The sequence below is a fragment of the Hetaerina americana genome, unplaced genomic scaffold (genome assembly GCF_022747635.1).
Source record: "Hetaerina americana unplaced genomic scaffold, ioHetAmer1.1.p SCAF_3, whole genome shotgun sequence".
Taxonomy (NCBI): Eukaryota; Metazoa; Arthropoda; class Insecta; order Odonata; family Calopterygidae; genus Hetaerina; species Hetaerina americana.
Window position 1 is genome coordinate 63,694,152 of NW_027286874.1, and position 14,305 is coordinate 63,708,456.

At 34.6% G+C, this 14,305-nt stretch overlaps 1 protein-coding gene across 4 annotated transcripts in view; it reads left to right on the forward strand.

Moving 5' to 3' along the window:
- The first annotated feature begins 3,137 nt into the window (after positions 1–3,137).
- LOC139691008 ((E3-independent) E2 ubiquitin-conjugating enzyme UBE2O) overlaps positions 3,138–14,305 on the forward strand; it is a 30,509-nt gene continuing 19,341 nt past the window's right edge. For 2 of the 4 annotated variants that reach the window (XR_011701554.1, XM_071588717.1), the window contains exons 1-7: positions 3,138–3,352; positions 3,691–3,864; positions 3,991–4,155; positions 6,674–6,939; positions 7,102–7,295; positions 10,346–10,618; positions 14,065–14,222. Coding sequence is in view for 3 of the 4 variants with exons in the window: in XM_071588717.1 (XP_071444818.1) it covers positions 3,143–3,352; positions 3,691–3,864; positions 3,991–4,155; positions 6,674–6,939; positions 7,102–7,295; positions 10,346–10,618; positions 14,065–14,222 (1,440 nt within the window). In the remaining variant the exon portion in view is untranslated. The remainder of the gene's footprint in view (positions 3,353–3,690; positions 3,865–3,990; positions 4,156–6,673; positions 6,940–7,101; positions 7,296–10,345; positions 10,619–14,064; positions 14,223–14,305) is intronic. The other 2 variants (XM_071588720.1, XM_071588719.1) reach the window with 2 other exon arrangements.

Consider the following 14,305-nt stretch of genomic DNA (forward strand, 5'->3'; position numbering starts at 1 on the left):
AAATACTCATAAATTGGCAACTTTTTTGTTCTTTAAAAAAATGATGTATGTATAATTTTAAATGAATTTTGTCTTTATACTATCAATTGATTATAATATTTATTAAATCTAATTGTGTAATGCTGTCAGGCGTTTTTTGCCACAGAATGTAATAAAGACTATCCTGTTCTATTTATAGGGATGGAATCTTCTAGTTTCATCATGCCCTTCAGAGACAATTCACAGTCCAAATGTTACCCACTTGAACAGGCACCTTTGTAGCAGTAGGTCTGAAGTGCAACCTCATATGCTAGACATCCCAGTCACATCTGCCACCACAGGTTTGACTTATAGGAATGTCCATTGTGCTGTCTGCAATGAAGATGCAGACAATCTCCTCCCAAGGAAGGCCATATTAAAGAGCAGCAAACTGGGAAGCAGTGGAGTGCCTTTGGAAGGGGCTATTTATGAAAATGACAATCTCTCCTGGGAGCAAAATGCAGATTATAGTTCATTTGATCGCCCACCCAATACCCCTGCAGAAGAAGGCTCTGGGGATAGGGGAGACTTCACCATGGATGGTTTGGTCTCTGGTGTATTCAGGGAGTTCTTCTCCAGCTTAAATACAAATTTCAGTGCTGAAGATGACGTGATGATCAATTTTCCTGATCAATCTGTGAAAGAATTGCGAGATCACGGGGGAAACATTCTTGAACACATCAGCAATTTTAGCAAAGTTTCTCCCTTGAAGTGGATTTCAAGATTCAAGGCAAACTCTGGCAGTCAAAAGCACCAGTGGACACTCAAAGATTTGCTAAATATGGATGAGTTGAGTAAGCAAAAATGGTTACCAAGTACTTCAGCAGGATATATGGATTCTGATGGAGAGCTTATTGAGTGGATGGAGAATCAAGGAAATATGTCCATTTCCATTGGCACAAAATATAGACTGTTCCTTGATGGAGAATTTCTTCGGCCATGCAGAAGATATTTAGATTCTTGTGACCCAAACTGGGAGAAAGGAAAAAGTGATGTTTCTGAATTGTGTCTCTCTTATTCCATGCCAGTTTACACATATGATATAGGAAAAGGGATGCGGGTATTAAAAAATCCACACTGTGCCTTGTGCAATTACATAAGTATTAGTGAACTTAACTGTTGTAATGTAAAACAATTCAGACAAGTTGATAAAATTTTCAGTAAAGCAATATTGCCAAAGATAAATTTCATTTTTGGTAATGTTCTAAGAGGACATAAAAAGTGTGGCACGAGATCAGTTTGGGATCCTTTGTTCAACCAATGTTATTATCTTGATGTGGTTCAGGAAATGAATAAGTCTAATTCAACTTCTGGACCAATTTCTGTAGCTACAACAGAAGCTGTAGTGAATCTGAAACAGAATGATCTTCTTGAAGATCTTCCAGCAAAGGGTGATGAATGTAAAGACTACACATTAATGACAATGAGCAAAGTCCAATGGTACTTGTCCTCAGCATTTTTTGGAGTATCAATCATTTGCCTTGGTTTGCATGTCATTACATATGCATACCCAAGAAAATCAGTTGAGTCCTTATCCAGGGAAACAATGAATCAACATCAGTCCTCTCAATCTTCATTAGAATGTGAGCAAATTACTGGATATTCCTTTATTGTTTTGTGCTGGCTTCTGTTCATTGGACAGTTATTGTTTGCAATAGGAATACGCCGTTCAGAAATAAGAGCAATATGTCTGTCAATAGCCATTCTCCATAACTTTTTTTCTCTTGCTGCTATTTCTTGGCTATCCATATTCTGCCTTCAAGTTTTTAAATCACATTTTACTATTCAGTCTCTTAAATCAATGGGTTCTCCAAAATCAGGGATGGAAGCACCACCTTTGAAGCTCAGTCTTATGGCATGGATAATTCCGACAGTATTTTCAATCCTATGTTTAACATTGGAATTGGTGCCTGGCAGTCTAAGACCATGCCTTGCAAGAGGCGGTGCTTGTTGGTATGGGGAAACCATAAGTTTTAGATTATTTTTCGTTCTTCCAGCATTATTAATGTTAGCTGGAGACGGTTGTATTTTTACAGCTATTATTTTTGGTGTTCATGATAAAAAAGAGCAGAATATGTCAACTTCTGTAAGAAGAAAAAACAACTCTCATCTTAGAAGAAGCAGTGGTAAAATCACAAATCATGATCATCGATGCTTTCGACTGTGTGCAAGGCTTGGATTTATAATGACAATTTCTTGGTCATGTGCTGTCGCAGCATCACTTGGGAATATGCCACCACTATGGTATGGATTTGTGATATTCTCTGGGATTCAAGGAATATATATATTTGTGGCTTCCGGGGCAAAAACTAGACTGACTAATTTCATCTGGGAAAAACACCTTGGGCAGTCAGAGCAAGTGAGAAGAGAGAGAAGTATTAAAAATAATTTTAAAACTGTTACAAATACTTAAGACAGTACCTACATGTATGTATTAGAGTAGTTATCCCTAATCCCAATATGTGTCGAATAGATTAGCAATTTTTTTCGGTCTAGTTTTCCAGATATTGGCGCTTCACATCATTTTGTTTTTGTAACTAATCACAATAGAATATTTGTAATTTATATGATAATAAAATTATCATAATGAAGCAAGAATTGTGCCCGCTACTTTTCTATATTTTTTTATAAGAATGTAATTTATATGAAAATAAAAGCAACTATTATATTGGTGTTTGCTCATCACAAATGTTTTCATTACTATATCATCAATTACATTTATAAATTTTAGTTTGCCATGAGTGATTGTAGTTTGACATGCCACAATAAGAAACTTGGGAATTACTGGACGAAAGAATGATTGCAAATGCCTTGTTAGTAGATTCCGAATTGAAAATTTGGTTTCGTTGTCTTCATTTCTAGCGTGAATAAATGTGCTCCTATCGTACTGCATGATGAAAGAAATGTATTTAAAACTTTAAAAAATGTGCAAAAATCTGAGGTGACAACTGATCATCTATCTATTTATATTAAATTCCTAAGAACATAGTCATAGTCACGCATTAATTTTAAAATATGAATTAAATTATTTTGAATAAATAATACTAGTGTTTGATGAAAGCTGAGAAATCCAAAGTTTCTATATGTATTTTGATTCACTTCCGGTCGGTTGGCTGCGAACAACATGGCTGCGGAGTACCAGTATTTTTATGAAGACGAAGTTTACAGAATTAATAAAAGAGGAAATGTGGAATTTGGAATGGTTTTGGAAAATGCTGAACTTGTCAGTGGTGATGAAAATTCAGACGTTGAAGAAGGAGGCCGGATGAAGAAGGGACACATAAGAGTTGCGTGGCATCCCAAAGGAGTAGAAGAAGTTATCCCCGAGAGAAAAGTAAGAAACATTTTATTCTGACAGTTACTGACTATTCTTCTTGCATATAGGATCGTTCTATAATTTTAAGACGTTTGTATTATTTGAAAATATTTTGGCATATCCTTTTGTTTTCCTTGACTGTGGAGAGAGAGAAAGATTGATGAAGAGGAATGAAATCGGTAGTCAAATATTATGAGTATAGTTTCATGATTAGTGTGTTCTAATTAAAAGTGTTTATCTCTCGGAAGTATGCACTTCTCAATGTCTTTCATTTTATTGATCAAAAAGTTTCTACTTGTGATCAATTTAATGAAGTGATCGGAATTGCGACTGATCAACTTCGCTTCGTTCTTAAGGTGGGCCTAGCCGATAGATCCTTAATGCCTGGTGATGTAGTCCGAAGAATGATCAAGGGTAAAGATACGCAGCGTGGATACTGCAGAAATATAAATGTACTTGCCAGTGTGCAAATAGTGGGTTCGAAACAAGTGATAATAAACGTCAAAAGTGCAGACCTAACACCGTTGGAGGTACGTTTGTTTTTGAAAATAAATACCCTAGCTGGATCCAAATTCATTCTTTTAATAGTTTGCCTTTTTAAAATTTGAGGTCCGATAATTTTGCAGCTATTAAAAATTTTTATGCTCTTTGTTTAGGAATTCTCAGCTGACATTGCCGTTTGTCTTGATTCTTGGGTGGGCGGGGTTAAATCTGTCCATTCAAAGATTTACCTTCAGTGGCCTGATGGTTCTCGGTGTGTTCTCGATGACCTTGATGCCGGCCGCCTAGATGATGTAGAGGAAAAGAAGGAGAAGGTAGCTGTGTGTATCTCTTTAGTGTTGTATACGACTTACTAGTCATAATGCTGATTCTTGATTTTACATTATTTAGTAAAACGTTATCTTAGCCACTAACTTTTGGCATTTTCTTTTTAGTGAAACATTTAGAGTACCTGTGTCATCACTTCTCTGTGCTTAACATAAATACTAGCGCTATCGCTCTAATATTACTGCATATTTTTAATGCATGTTTATATTTCAATGTTATCGTATCTGATATATTAACCTAAGGGGAAATCCTCAAATGTATTGATGTTCAAATTATGTTGTGTTTTTCCAATGATTTTCAAATTTATTTTAAGACTTGGTATAATTGTGTATAAATGTTAAATGCTAAATGTGTTGTTTGGTCACAAATGAGTCCATATTGAGCGTTAGCTAAACATTTAAACTTTTCTAAATGTATTCGTCGATTGAAACGGTTCCATATAAACTGAGGCAGGGGGTGTCAGGTTACCATTTTCAGTATTTTTTAACGAGATTGTTACCAACACTTGAAATTCTTAAGCTGAAAGGATTTTGGGATAAATTGTGTTGACTAATTTTCAGCTATTTGAATATTATCAAAGAAGGTCATAATTCACTACGTGGAAAGCAGAACTTGAACTTTAAATTTCTCAGAGACTATTATAAATATAGGATTCAGGCTTAAATCTTTTTTCTTAAAATCTATTCTTTTATCTTAAAGAAAATGTTATTAGTGGGACCAATCAAAGAGGGATACCAAATGGCATAGTTGTTCAACTGAGTCAACCCTTCATCAAGGATGCAAATAATGAAAGCATTGGGGAATGGAAAATATTCATTCAAAAAACATAATATTTTGTTCATGCTTAAAGATATATTAATTTTAAGGTATAAATTGGAGAAAGTACACTTCAAGAGCTCGAAGGCAAAACTGGATGCCAACCTCTAGCCCTAATAGTTTTGGAGAAATCAAATTTTCAAATTTTGATTTCCACACACCCCTCATTAATTGCAAACTTTTTTTATAATTATGAAGTCAAATAAGAAGGTCGAAAAAAGTTCCCCGATATCATTTTGGGATAATTAATACCTCAAGGTTACAACCATGACAAAAAATTGAAGATGATCACCTTACTCATATTGGAGGTATATGCTGCCTCATTGGAAATTTGAATGTTCTAAAAATATAATACATTTAGGATCTGCTATTAATTGAGATAGATTTTGGTTGACACATAAATGAGCATGGTTAAATATATTAATTTTTGAAGTGAATTTTTCAGGCCCAAGCAATATCCAGTAGCAAGTCAATAGCTGTATTTTAAAAACATTCCAGAATTTCCAATTTGTTTGTCATTGTGTTAGTACTAAAGAAGTCGAACTTTCCACAAGAAACATAACTTGGTAATTTTTAGAATTATGCATCATCATAATGCTATATGTATATCAAATGACTAATGAACGATTGTTAGACTACTTTGCATAGGTGCAACCTTGCTTGGTTCATTTGGTTGGTTATAAGTTCATGTGCAATGTTTGGCTGCCTTTGATTTTATTAGTTAAATATGATTTAGGGGCTGTGCATGTTCCTAATTGATTCAATTTAACATTTTCTGTTCTTGTGGAACGTAGCTGGTTATTGGCTACTTTTGGTATTTTAGCCTTCCGGGTTGTTTGATTATATACTAATATGCATGCTAACAGTGATTACCCCAAGATGTTAGAATTACAGTGTTTATGGGCAACATGAAAAATTTGGATGCCAGTATTACATATTTTCTGCTAGGCTTTTCTATCATATAAAAATGTTTACTTTAAGGATAAATGCTGATATTTTATCCATGAATGGACACAGGTATATTAAATAAATAAAAATATAAGGATAAAATGTAGGTTAATTCTCTTGCTACTAATCATCCAACACAGCAAAATTATTGGTGAATTCATTGAACTGGTGAAATGGGTGTGTAGGGTTTAAGACATTTCCCATATTGTTCTTGAAAATTAATTTTTTTTGTATTAAAATAATTGTTTTCTGTGTACAAATAGGATAGTATGAAATGCAAGATTACGTATACCTTCTGTCTAGCTGGCAGATCCACGATTGGATTCCTGTCTAAAGCAGTATAATTGTATTTTTTTTAGGATCACCCAACATTTTTAATAGCCTTTAAATCAAATTTGGAGTATCTTAATTTTTGTTGGTGTTGCAATTCTATGAAACTCATAACTTTAATAGAATTATTCAGGTGGTAATAACTGAGTTATCTTTGTAATGAGCTTGACTTAAGACTAGAAAAAAATTTTATTTGATGGAAGACAGATGTATTTTAATTGGACAAGTTCCTTGAGGCAATAAGTGCGGCTAATCAAGGTATAGTAAAGAGAAATTACAAGCAATTACATTTTAGGGAACAAGAAACTTCAAGAAGATTTAAGAAAATTATAGTAATTGGTGATGCATATGTGATGTTGCCAAAACTGTTAATTTAGTACAATTTATTGCTATTGTTTTTGCAAACATCACTTACAGGACTCTGAATTCCAGAATGGGGAATTTTACCCGGGACAAACTCTCTGTGGACCGATGAACTGTCTAGCAGAGGCCAAATGGGTCAGTTGTACAAAAGAAATGAAAGCATTAAGGCAGAAGTCAAATAAAAATGTCCGTGCCGTGGTTGAGCAAGTAAAAGTGGATTCTGTTGGTGTTCATTGGCAATGTCGTGCCTATTCTAAGGATGGTGCTTGCCTGGAGAAAGAACAGCCAAAATTTCTTGTACAAGGAGAAGATTTAAAAAAGTAAGTTGGTGTATTAAAAACTTGTAGGAAATAATGAATTAATAATTTAAAAATAGAAACTCATCTTGGAGGAATTTAGGAATTCATGTTGAAATTGAGCATAGTGATTTTTGGTAGTTATAGTTCTGGTAATTAAAGTCCAAAACACTTTGTCCCTCTTAGGTTGAAGCTTTTAAATGTATTTGAGCCATGTACTCTACAAGTTGGTGACCGAAATTATTACACATTCCAAGAAGGTGATGTGATAATGATGAAAGACCAGTGGCGTAGAATACAACGTGATTTTATGCTATCCGTAGGAAATAGTCCCCTGAGGCCAAAGCCAAATTTAAAGCAACTTCAATCAGACAGGAAAGGTATGTATATTGAAACCCAAGCATATATATATTTATCTCATTGAATGTTCTTCTTGTTTTCAATTAATGCAGTTGTGATTCACATGGTGTTTAACATTGTAGTGCCATTTCAATCATGGAACCTTACAAATCATTAAGGAATGCAAAGAAAATGACATTTAAAAATCTTTCTAATTTTTTATTTTGTCAAATATTTTTCTAAAATTACGTGGGAGAACAGCCACCATACACACAGGTACATTTTAGTTTGAAAAACTCAACATTTACATCTTAAGCATTAAGCAAATTGCTGTGGAACAATAGCTATCTTAAAAGAAACTTAATTATTGAAAAAAACATTCACTCATTATTGACTTAATATTACTATTTATTAATGAGAAATTATTCTTATAAATTGATTGTTTTTTCACCAAATCATGCCAGATCATTGTTTAAAAGAATCTTTTCTTCAACTATTTGAGAATAATATGATGAAATTTCCAATGCAACAATTTCAGATTTTCAAAATCATTCACCTTGACTAGTAATCGAACCCGGATGCCTCAATGTCCAGCTGAGTCCTTTAGCCAGTTAAGCAATCGAGGTGTCCACTTTAACCCTGAAAATTTGGGGGTTTTAAAGGAACAAGATGTGATGGAATATCATACATACTATGTCACAATCATTTGTAGTTGTGCGTGAAGCACCACAAGGTGAAGAATCAAAGCTAATGCATAACTAGGGACATTTTTAGCGAATTTGAATAGGTAGGCATCATGATTAGGCTATTGCCTAATCATTTTAAGGTAACAATTTTTGTGTTATTTTATCAGTTAAATTTGTGTGCAAAGGTGAAAACTGGAAATTCCAGAGAGAGAAAGCATGAAGTACATATTTAAATTACAGTTAAAATAGAAGTTACTTGTTTTAAAATTTTAAATATCAGTTATTGTCATGGCTAATGGCTTTTCAGTATGATGTTCAGTGCTGAGAAAAAATATCAAAATCTTTTCATTTCACTAATTAACTGGGAAAATATTTAGGTGAAATTAATGATTTGTGGTCATTTGACATCCTCATTCAGCAGATTGAATTTAAATCATGTTGTACCAATAGTATATCCCTCCCTTCCTTTTTTTAGAGTGATAGTATATCTTATTTATTTTCTTTTTTCATTAATTCTTCAAATTAAAGTGCTTCTTTGAAAAAGTCTCTATTAGAATCTGCTTGAATGACTCTGATTGTTGTATACTAAAATGAATTTTGGATGGTGATTTATCATGTATAATACATTTTAATGCGGGTTCATCATTGGAGGAGAAATCCAAAGGAGGAAGGCAAGATTGGTGCAGGGCATTTTGAATGGCAAAAGGACGTTGAAGACTGTGATAGAGGGGAAGATATTGGGCAAACGAGGATAGGGACGTTGGATAGAACGAAGGGAGGAAGTATATGGAGTGGAAGAGAGGCTAATTGTTGAATGCGTTGTTAGGTTGGTTCCTGACGAGAGAGAGGGGAATTGTGGCTGTACCGTTTGGTAGCTTTTGTCCATCCAAAACCTACCTTCACAGGTAGATAACCAAAAATAGTGATCGTCGGAGGGATGCAATGAAAGTTATTCAAAGACTTCACTGATGAATGTTAAGGGCAAAATGGATGTGGAAGGGGGAATAGGGGTGGGAGAGTTAGTCAGTGGTTATAAGAATAGGTGACAAAGAGCTAAAGCCATTTATGGGGAGGAGTTTGGGTTTTTTTTAAGAAGGTGGGACTATAGGAACAGTTTTAGCTTCTGTATGAGGGTTATTGTGTGAATGGAAAGTTAGCACTGATAAGGAAGACAGATTGATAAATTTCAGGCCAATCAAAAGTTTTCATCTGTTCTTTTGCATTGTTTCCAATAGTTCTAGCACATAGTGTGTGCAGCCTAGTTTAAAAATGTGGAATTTCAGGAGCCAACATGGTGGATTGCAATGATTACATCAGATGATTTCCCATAAGTGATGATGGTATAGCTGACCCCACTTCTCGTGCATATTCAGTGAACAATAATATTGATACTTGTTCCTTTCTGACCGATTTAAACACACTTATCATAAACTGACCCTCTTCACTTTTCTTTTCATTGTCAGCCTTGTCTTTTGTGTTACATAGTAGTGTTAACAGCATAGTGGGACATGTTAAGGATACTTTAAATTTATTTCTGGAGAAAAGCTTAGCAATTTTGTGAGTAAACTGACTTAGGGATAGTTATTTGCACCGTTTGGATTGTTTGTCAGAGAAGTATGACTCTTTGAAGTAATACTAGAATTGGCTTTCTTGTTAGTTTCTTAGGTAACAACCTGTCTATGATAAATTGCTGTATGTAGATGTGAGGGTGCTCCTCAAAGGATTAATTTGTATTCTGCTGCTTCCCTAATATTTTGCCCTTTCGGCACCCTTTTAAAGGCATATCATCCTTGGATTTGAAAACTGTTGAGAGAGCTTGATTATTCTAAATATCTCAAATAGAGCAGTAAGCACCTTAGATGGAATTTTTGCATTGGAAATGGAATGCAGGAGCATAAGGTGGAAGATATTAATAATTAACCTTGATGTGTGATGCAAGGGCTTGCATGTTCTGTTAATGAGGATAACAATTGCTCACATTAGGGTCAGCCATGCCAGATGGATTGAAAGGTAGTTCACGGAGTATCAATTCCTCAGTGAGGTAATCTCCAAGGCATCTGATTGCAGTGGGTTGTCATTTAAGTGATAGTTTTGGATTAAAAACACTATCGAGTAAGATTCTGGGCCTCCATTATTTCTTTTGCAAAAGCAGGACGGGCACACACAAATGTCATTTTTATAATTCCTCAAACATAGGCGTCGAGATTCCCAAGGCTCCTAACGTCACAAGTAAAACTAAACTTTTTTTTGAAAGACTTATGGTTGGTTGGGATTTCTTGCATTATTTGGCAATGTCTCCACTCATTTGTATTATGAGTACTTCTGATCAGATCTGTTTGATTGTTGTGATAAAGTTTACTCAGCAATTTTAAAATTAATGTGCTGTTTTGTCCTCTCCATTTTAGGTCCCCAGCTCTGGCCAGCTGATTCAAATGAAGTTTCTGCTGCTGATTCAAATGGGACTACTTCTATATCTCGTAGTGCAATACCTCCTATTCCCCTCCAGAACCACCACACAACATCAGTGTCTAGTAGTCCAGTTCCTTTAGTGGTTGTTGATGGTGGTGTTGGAGCTGATGGCAATAACAGTGATCAATGTGAAGATAATGATTCTGATGAAACTGCCAGCCAATCGGATACTGCATCTGCTAGTAGCGGATGTAGTACAGGCTCTTTTGGTAATTTTACTATTATGATTTTTGTAATTTAACATAATGATTGTTAGTGGTATTACTTTTGGTTTAGTAGTTATCAGCTGTATAAAAATGTACAATTCTGGGAGAGGAACTTAGTTAACTGGGCATGATATTTGAAATGAAAACGTGAAATGCTAAAAATTGTGTCATTGAATAAGTCTTTAGAAAAAATGAAGCATTATTTTGGGTAGATTTTTTTTTATTTTCAACATAATTTCCTTTCAGCTCAATACCCTTCGCCCAGTGCTTCTCCAACTTTTTAAGCCCTCCAAACCGTAGGATTTCGGAAGGTCCTCTAAAATAGGTGTCGGTGTGTTGGCAATGACCTCTTAGTTCAATATGAATCGTTTTTCCGGTGAGCCATTTTTTCGAGTTCGGAAGTAAAAAAGTCACTGGGGGCCAAATGTGGTAAATGCGGTGGCTTTTGTAATAATTTGAACTTAGATTTAATAATTTTAGCCATTGAAATAGTTCAGGTTTGAACCCATTGTCTTGATTGAAGAGAATATTTTCTTTGCCAAATAAGGATATTTTTCTTGATTTCTTCACTCAGCCAATGCAATGATGCATAATACCCTGCATTTATTTTTGATCTTTTAGCAAGTAATCAATGCATATGATTCAGTGTGCATCCCAAAATGCCTTGGCCATCACCTTTTTGCCCATTTCACCATCTTTCCCCTCTTTAGAGCCAGATCACGTTTAGAAACCTATTGTTCCTTTGACAAATTCCAAAGAAACTGCGGGAGATGCCGCAACAGTTTTATTGTTCCTTTGTCTCTGGAGTGTAGAAGTGTATCCATGTTTCATCCACATTTACGTATAGGAACAAAAGTCACCAGGATTGCAAGATAAATGACAAACCAGCCTCTGAAGCGACCAAATTATTGCATTTATTTTCCTTTGAGGGTAAAAGCAGCACCTGCCTAGATGAGATTTATTTCGCGCCTAATTTTCCGCGAAAAATTGAAAACACTTTACCTTGTGATATGCCTGTGGCCTGTGCTATTTTGGTAACTTTTATTTGTTGATCACTTAAAACATGTTGTGGATTTTGTAAATTATTTTGGAGGAAGTCATTTTTACTAAATGTCCCAAATAATGGTCGTCTTTTGTGGACATTTAAATTCATTTACCTAATTGTAAACAGTCACAAACGCTGGAGTAGATGTGTCATGAACTTCATCCAACTCGGCTTTGTTCTCTTTCAGTGTAAAACCTCATAAATAGAAGTGTTTAATCACTGCACTAAAATCATTTATTTTCCATTTTTCTTCATATATAAAGTTTGTCGCTGCAAATGACTCTGAAAATGAAACTGCATAATGATATAGCTGAAATGTTAACATCAGTCTAGTGAGAGATGATGATTGCTAAAGATACTATGATGTCTTCTCCGGTACTACGAGTGCCATCTTATCTCTCAGATTTTCTAAAGAATTATTGAATAATCAATGTGGTGTTACTCAAACTTGTTAGTGAGGGGTGCTCAGTGTTTCCGAGGAATGAATGCTTGTGAAATGGATCAAGGGGAATCAATCAGCTATCTGTTTTGGGATAAGGGTACTCATGGTAGGCTTTCCACTATCATTACCACAATTCTCTGATGGTAAGTGATGCATTATCCCATGAATATTTTTGTACTTTAGGTAAATCACTCATGAAAAGGCTTCCACTTTCTGTTTAAGGATTGGCATGTTATTTTTAGTCATTGTTACTCTACTTTCTGCTCTCTACTGGTAACATCATATTTATCTTAGAGGTCTTACTTACTGGTTATTTTATTATTGCCTACATTATCATGACTCTGAAACACCTATTCCAGAGCAGGGAAGATTGTAGGGTCTGTTAATGCAGGGTAGGAGTAATAATCTTTAATTTTACTCTAGAGTCGATCATACTTTCATAGGTTATAGTTTTTTAATTTATTTAAACAAGTGATACTGGCTAGGAATCGGAATTTATTTATTTTTTTCATACTCTTTGATCGATGGAAAAATTATCCAAGTCATTGTTACAAAGTCAAACGATGATTATGGTTATGCTATTGCATTGAAACCTGGGTTGTGTGGCTCTGTAACTGTGTTTTGTGAATTTTTTCTATCAAGTAGTAAATTGCAATTAGTCTTCGCAAAGTTCCAAAGGAGCAAATTTATGTTAGTGCCTGAGGATTCATTTTGAGTGTGTTTCAAGAATGTTGTTGTTTTGAATCAGGGGATTGGTAGGTAGATGGAGGGGAGAGATGGCTGCTACAGTAAGCCAACTGGACAGTTGCCAGTGCCCAGTAGATACAATGGCTGTGCAAGTTTGACGTGAATTTAGGAGTACTTAACTGGGCGGGCAGTTTGCTAGGCTGCCTGCAAGATATTGCTCAGAAATATGAGATTTTCGCTAACAATGATGGTTTAATTAAGAATTAAAAATTGTGTTAATTACTGTTGACTAAAACTTTAACTTTATAACTGTGTTATATATAATTCAATATAAATACGATTATTTTTAGATGGAACTTAAGAATATCAAAGTTCATAAGGTTTGCTTTATGATTAGTCGTATAATTGGCCCAATTTAATATCATAAAATCAACACCCAGTCTATAGTAATATAGACTGGGGTCACCTATGGTGTGATATTATTTTGCGTACATGAAGTCTTCTTGAGTTTTCCTCCAATCTAGGCACTTTGCCACCCATTTTTCCCCAAGGCCAACTCTGCCATTGTCTTCAGGGTGCTCAGAGAAAAGGGCTGTACTAAAAACTGATATTTTGGGAAAACTGAGAAGACTTCTTGTGCATCATATGCTGGGAAAATACAAAATCCTTCATTTTCTTGTTTTTATTTTCTGGTAGATATTTTTTCAAAATCACCAGCAGGATGATTGCTGCTGGATGACCTGAGTTAAACATTTTTCATCTAAATGTTGATTTCACCTTAATTTTAAAAGTTTATGATGAATAAAAGTCATTATAAGCTGAAAATAATTAGCAAAGTAACTTTAAATGAAGGGAAGTTTTTAAGGATTTGAAATTTTATAATAAAAATTTGAGCATGTTAGAAAATAACAATCACTTATCAGTAACTAGGAACCCTGCCCATTGGATTGATTAATGTGATTTTTATCAATTTAAATGGTAATAGTTATAAAAAAATTTCAGTAATTGAACATTTATTTTCAAATACTGTGCCAGTTTTCAAGAGCAAATTTTTGCTTTCTGTATGCTGCATATAATTGAAGTCCTGTGCCGTATTTAATTTGCAAAACATCTTTTTAATATATATTTTATCCGAACTTAATTTTATGTAGCTTTGTTGTTTCCCTCAAAAAATATCTTATCAGTTTTTCTGTATTGTTTGTTTTGGGTTTGGGTTTTCTTTACTGTAATTCTGAATGACTAACACAGGTGTTTCATTTTCATCTAAATTTGCAGGGAAAAAGAAGAAGGGCCCTGCTTTGATGACCAAGGTCTTAAAAAAGAAAAAGTTGAGGCGTGTAAAAAAACGAGCCCCAATGGTTGTGGTCAAGCCAGGTGATCGTTTGGTGGTTGAAACTTTGTCCACAACTTCAAAGGCTGATGTTGTTTGGCAAGTAAGTCACTTTGTGATTTATGACTAACCTCATCATGGAAATATTTTTGTCTCTGACAACGTACATAAATGTGTTTATTACCA